We start from the raw sequence: 6463 nt of genomic DNA on the forward strand, positions 1-6463 counted from the left end.
AGCACTCCATTGCACCTGTTTTTGTTTACCCAAATCCAGAGTAAATTGTTGTCGTGGAAAAAAAACAACCTGTACAGCGACATGGCCCGGTCTGTCCAAAACAACACCACAAATTACTGCACTTGGCCATGACATGTTTTAATCCCAGAGGAATAAAAGAACATCAGATTACGGTACAAAAACAGAGCCATCGGTAAACAGGGATTAGGGGATTGGGACTTTAATCTGATTAATATGGAAGCAGTTTGAATATTAGAGATGTTACTCAACAATTGTATTCCAGATGAGAGGATAATCAGACATTACTACGTCATTTATTGTACCCTGTTAGAGCTTTCAGAGCTAAACACGCCACCATATGTTTACCTGACCTCGAGCCTGCCTCAGTGAAAAAAAACATTCCCACTATAATGAATTAGAAGCTCATTAGGCACGCAGGAAAACATACAGTTTCACTGAGTGTAGTTGGTATTTTAAGAAAATTGGCCTGAATAAACTTCGATATACTCTTTAACTCTTTTAAAATGTCATAAAATGAAGAAATTTCATACTGTCAAGATTTGGACTGTATCTCTAAACACGCACACAGAGAGAAAACCTCAATATGTAATGAACATTTTTCATATCTTGCTTGAATGTAATTATGTTTACCAGTAATGATCTTTAGAGTATCAGTAGAGTTTAGAACCTAGTTATAGCTTAATTCACTTTTTTTTAAGGGGAAACTCTAATTTAAGTAACTACACTTCTTTTCTCAAACAGAGACTTTTCCAGTTCAATAAAATTAACCTAGTCGTGTTACAAAGGATGCAGTAGTATTTTTTTTACTTCAGTTGCCTATTCTTGTCCGAGATCCCACATATAGCAGTCAGACAATATGGTTGTGTTAAGTGTAGAGATATATCTGACAGAGTTTTGAAAATGGAGCTCCAAGAATTGGATAATTTAAGATGATGTCAAAACATGTGAGAAAGGGATGTGGGAGCGAACTGCACTTCAGGATCCATTGTAGCAAATTTAACTTTAGGCAAATACAATTCATGAAGTGCCTTAAACTGCATCAGGCTGTACAAATTGAAGCTGTATGTACTCTTTCTCATTGCTTCTCTATTATAATCAACCCCAAATCCATTTTCCATGCAGAGTTTAGAATATATAATAAGGAATTCTGCAGGTTGGACAGTTCATCCTAAATAGAAGATGCTGCTACTCTAGCTGAGGGATCTGGTAAAAACAACGTTTCTGTCTTTAATTTACTGTAGATTTAATAAAAACACAGTGACTGCTCAAATGTGTAGAGCGACTTAATACTTTAAATACCATTATGCCTTCATCGCTCATAACAACCGTTATGTTTTTTTAAAATACTGGATTTATACTTAACGTTACCAGAATTGACTCCTTTTAGTTGTACAATTTTATTATCCGGCATTTTGTGCACACAACACAAGGACAACATTATGCATTGCTATCAGTAGCCTGACAAAAGTGAATTACCACCCAGCAGTTGATTTGGTGCCTCAGCCAGTGCAGCACATATATCTTTACACACAGTGTATGACACAGCATGGATGAATCCACTGCCAGAGTTTTGCCTGTTACTGATATGAAGGGGACATTTCAATTCAATGCTCTTATGTATATTTTGACTTTCATGTTTATCATCCTTAGCATACATCACATCCGCGTTATGAATAGGCACCCTGCTGGCCCTTGATATGGTAAATTGGACATTTTATGGTTTATGAAAAGGGGATGCTTTTTATCTTCCACTTTTATTCATGAGCCCTGAATCACGCTGTAAACGCCTTTAAGACAGATTCAGCTTTATTAGACTCATGAATAAAAACGATGGTGCCTATTATGACTACTGGCTGTGGTTGGTGGCCAGTGAAGAAAGCTTGAGCCTCTTGGTTTCCTCTTTCCATGAGACCTCTGAGTGCTGTATCACTGCTCAGTCCGAACTCACTAACATAACATTTCGGAGACCCTTGTGTGTACATGACATTTCGCCAGCCTGATGGCTGGAACACCACAGAGCGTGCAGCAGTTCCCACATGTAGAGGAATATTTTGAATGTCTTTAATCATATTTTGCTTCACCTAAATGTTGTCATTCCCTTGACAGTTGTACAGTTTTTCTGCCTTTGAACTGATTTTATTTGTGCTGTGGTCTGTTTTCCTTTGGATGCTGTGTTCTGTTTTCCACACGCATATGGCTCTCTCTCACCCCTGGGGAATTTCCTCTTCTGGGCTAATGTGAATATTAGTATGGGTTAAATGCTCCAGTCATTTGTGCATTAATGCATATTGCATAATTAATGTTTAAAGTCTCAGTTACCAAACAGCAAAGGATTAAATAAAAATTACATTTTTGTGTTAAAACTTAAAAACATCTGAGTTAAGTCCTGAAATGAGATGATACCCAGCAGGAACTGCTGACAGGATTTTCATGCCAGAGCTGTTTTGATGTCTCCTGATTATTTCCATTCTTGATTAAGAGCTGTTCTGTGAAGATTCAAGGCATTCAGGGGTGTGATGGGATTAAATGGGACACTGTAATGACCCTGTTGTCGGAATGGCTCATCATACAGACACAAAGCTGAGATCGGAGACTGGCGAAAACCAGGGACCACTGTTGTAATGTATTGTTCACTTTTATGAGGAAAGAGATCAAGAGTTAGTATTTTTCTTTAAATTACTAGAAGAAGACATTGATCAAATGTGCACCTCATTCTTTTATTTTATGGTTTGTTCTCATTTATGTACTGTGTCACCATTAAATCAGTACAAAGCATTGGAATTGTTTGCATATATTGTCCTGAATTAGTAGAATTTATTGAGTTTAAAGTGACTAAAACTTTTCATGTTTCTACGTTAAACCAAAAAGGGATGTTGAGAAAATCAAATATTATCTGATAATCCATTCCCCTTAAGAAAATTGTATAATATACAAAGAATTATTTAGATGTCAATATCCATTTTGCTTAGTCAAAAAATATCCTTATGGTGTTTAATTTAGATTCCTGTTTGTTGCCACAGAGCTGTGAATCTGCCCATTATTATCAAAACTGTCAGTCTTACAGTAAAAAGTTAATGATTCAAAATAAATATAATAAAGAAATTAGCAGTACGTGCATTCATCTGGTGGGGAAATAGTTGTAATTGTATGTTTCCCTGTAAATCTGTTGCCTCTGTCCATGGTGCTGAAGTACACTGGCTTCACTGTTTATGTGACAAAACGGTCAGCAAAATGCTGCTTTTATTTGTCAATAACAACAACACTTGGATTATTTTCATCCAGTGACCATCTCAGTTGGAAATAATGTTCCCAGTGTTTGGCCTAAGTGTTTGAAGTGCTTACATCTGATTCAAAATGTCCAACTTCACTTCCTGTCTAAATTTAGAAGATCCATGCAGTGTCTGGTTTTAGCACTGAGATTATGTAAGATAATTCAGGAGCATTTTTTGTTGTTGACTTTTGCTGTTTGACCCTCATCAAAATGTTTTGGTATGGACAGACGACTGAGGAGGACAAAGGGCGAGTCGATGGGAGTGCAGCTGATGGCTGCGTTGTGATTAAAGACACCAAATTACGGCAATGAACAGCGTCGTAATTACATTCCTTAATCACATTCTGGAGGTCTAATTGCCTTAACGATGTGTTTCATTATGTGAAGCCAGGTATTACAGTCGACAGTTTTCACACACACTTGTTTTCGAATTAACATATTATTACACACCGTCATGGAAATTGTTTTAATAATCACAATAATAGTCGCCAGAGTTATTTTTCTTTTCTAGGAGAACAAACAATCTTGTTTCTGCCTTGAGGCGATATTCGCCCACCACGTTTGGCCTTCGCTCCCAAGACAAGACAAGACAAGAAAAGTTACTGGTTTTGATGGAGCAGAAAATTACTGAAAAATTCTTTTACAGTGTGACTTGACACCCGGTGAGAGTCCGAGACTAAGAGCTACATCGACCCCCAGAAACTCTGGCCTCATTTTATAATATGCACTTAAAATACCTCCAGTTTGTTTTACGGTTAAACCACAATAATGTCAAATTCAGGTTGAAAATAAGTGTATTCATCAAATCCAGAATAAAAGTTAAAGGCAGCTTCCTCTGATTGCTCTAAACTTCACAGCAGATGAATAATCAGAAGTATTTGTGTTGTTCAAAATATTTTAATAAAGCTTTTCAACACTGAAATACATACAAATGGCCCTCTTTGCTCATATAATAACTAAGGTATCTACAATTATCCACAGCTTGACCTGACAACGCGATTAATCTGAAGACCTCGATCATCTTGTGTGAGACAAAAAAAAACCCCCGCAAAAGATACAGCAACTAAGAAAGATACTACAATGTGCAATGCAAGCAAAAAGATCCAATATAAATATCCAAATTAATAAATTACAAAAGACACATCGAAACAACTGATAAACCTTCATTCGGGTTTTCTAAATTTTTCTGAAATTTTATTATATCACAGTGCCCCAAAGAAAAAAGAATTGTAATAGGCGTGCGCAACTATTAACAAGTGTCTGGATTAGCACATAAATATCTGATCGATTAAACGACTTCACTCGTCATCTATTTCATTTAACTTTTCCTTGGTCATGACATTCCACGTGCTCAATAGAAAAGTTCATGAAAACAGGCCTTGGACCAGAAAGCAAACAGCAAATGTCTCTGAGGTGAATGAAGGAAAAAAAAACGTAAATAAATAAAATAAAAAGAGGAAGCAGCAGTGAGTGAGGTTGGACTAACTCCAGGAAGGTGTCCGTATATTCAAGTGAAAAAAACAAAAACAAAACATAAGTCGCAGGTTGTCAGGTCACCCAAATCTCCCAAAGGGTCCATAACAGAGCAAGTGATCAACAAACTCACTCAACACTTGCAGCCACTCTTTCAGGCCTACTGTACTTCTGTTTGGTCTTTACTGTCATTCATACCAGCACTTTAAGGATGATTTATATACACAATCAAGTATTGTTTGAACAAAAAAGCGCGTTTTGAATGCATTTAGTAAATATTATAAAAGTATTCATCGGCATTACTTCTTTGTCTCTAGCCTACTGACTTCAACAACAGTAGCCTCACAGGTTAACCTCTCCAAAAAGTGTTCTTAAAAGTGGTGTCAGCTCTCTCGTGTGCTTCTTTTCTGAGTCTTTGTCAGCCGCAGTTAAGGCTTGTCAGTGCACTGTTTGCAGAGGCTGGAGGTGGCGTTGTTGAATAGGGCACATTTATCGGGGCAGGAGGACGCTGCCACTCCGGTGGGGAAGGGGGGGTATCCAGGCGGCTGCTCGTACGCGCTCAAGCCGGGAGCTGCGAGGGCAGTGGTGGCCGGTATCGAGGCAGCGGAGATGGCTTGGCCCTGGTTGAGGTACGCCACCAACCTCCTCATCTCCTCCAGTGCCTGCGCCTGCATGAGGATGTAGTTTTTCGCGAGCAGCAAAGTGGCAATTTTGGAGAGTTTCCGCACTGACGGGCTGTGCGCGTAAGGGATGACTGCTCTGAGCTCATCCAGCGCGTCGTTCAGATCGTGCATCCGTCGTCTCTCTCTGGCATTGATGTTTAGCCTCAGTATTTTCTGCTCTTTGGTTTTCTTACCTCCTTCTCCTTTCCCCGCGGGCACCGTCCGCCCGTCGGCCAGAAGGACCATGTCACACCTGCCGTCGCTGTCATCGTCGGGACTCTGCTCTCCGCCGCTGCTCTCCGCCACCGAGGTCCTGTTTGCGCTCTCCCCGAAATTGACGCACAAAGATCCGGTCGGCAGACCAAGTGGCCCCCCTCTACCTCCTGCCAGTCCTCCCGGTTGAATTGGGTCCGGGTCGGTCTGGTCAAAGCAGCTGATGGGTGACTGGCGGTCTCTGGCTGGTAGTTCAATGCCGGCCGACGACCTGAAAGGGTCCATTTTTTTAGTGGACACGGCGCTGAGAGTTTTGTGAAAAATGTCCCCCGCGCCGCCGTTCAAGTTCATCCTTCTGTCCATAGCCTCGTGGATTCCGCGTTGTTGCAGGCAACGGTCGCTTCTGGGGAAACTCTTTACGCGTCTCTATGAATTTCTTCTTGGGTTTGTCCTTTTACAAGTTGAGTTGTGTGTCAGTGTGGTGAAGTTGCAGGCTGGCCCGACTTGTCAGCTGAGGTGTGGGGACGAGGAGGAGACTCGTGTAATAAGTGCTGCTCTCTCTCTCTCTCCTGCCTCTCTCTCTCTCGCTCTCTCTTTCTTTCTGTGTCTCTGATTCACCTTCACCGGATCTCCACGATGATCCTCGTTACGCACGAGACGCCTGAGTCTTTTTACATCATTATCTCGAGGCGGGTTATTAAAAAGGATTCGCCTATTGGGAAAGAGACACCCTCTCCCCCTCTCACACTCTACCCAATCAGGTTAACGTTTTAATTAATGGCATTTAAACGATGACAAACAATACCTCGTGCGCTCTCTCTCT

The 6463-nt window shown here is 40.5% G+C and overlaps 1 protein-coding gene across 1 annotated transcript; it reads right to left on the minus strand.

Moving 5' to 3' along the window:
• Window positions 1-4240: 4240 nt before the first annotated feature.
• On the minus strand, window positions 4241-6134 carry bhlhe22 (basic helix-loop-helix family, member e22). The gene has a single exon (XM_035660148.1). It carries the CDS (start codon window positions 6001-6003, stop codon window positions 5194-5196), a length of 810 nt encoding a protein of 269 aa, XP_035516041.1. The 5' UTR covers window positions 6004-6134; the 3' UTR covers window positions 4241-5193.
• Between the last annotated feature and the right edge of the window lie 329 nt (window positions 6135-6463).

This window comes from Morone saxatilis, unplaced genomic scaffold (genome assembly GCF_004916995.1).
Source record: "Morone saxatilis isolate NCDOM2014 unplaced genomic scaffold, NCSU_SB_2.0 Contig0, whole genome shotgun sequence".
Classification (NCBI taxonomy): Eukaryota; Metazoa; Chordata; class Actinopteri; family Moronidae; genus Morone; species Morone saxatilis.

Bases quoted from the DNA above. Each gene is read 5' to 3' on its own strand.
- bhlhe22 (XM_035660148.1), bottom strand. From the start codon at position 6,003: ATGGACAGAAGGATGAACTTGAACGGCGGCGCGGGGGACATTTTTCAC.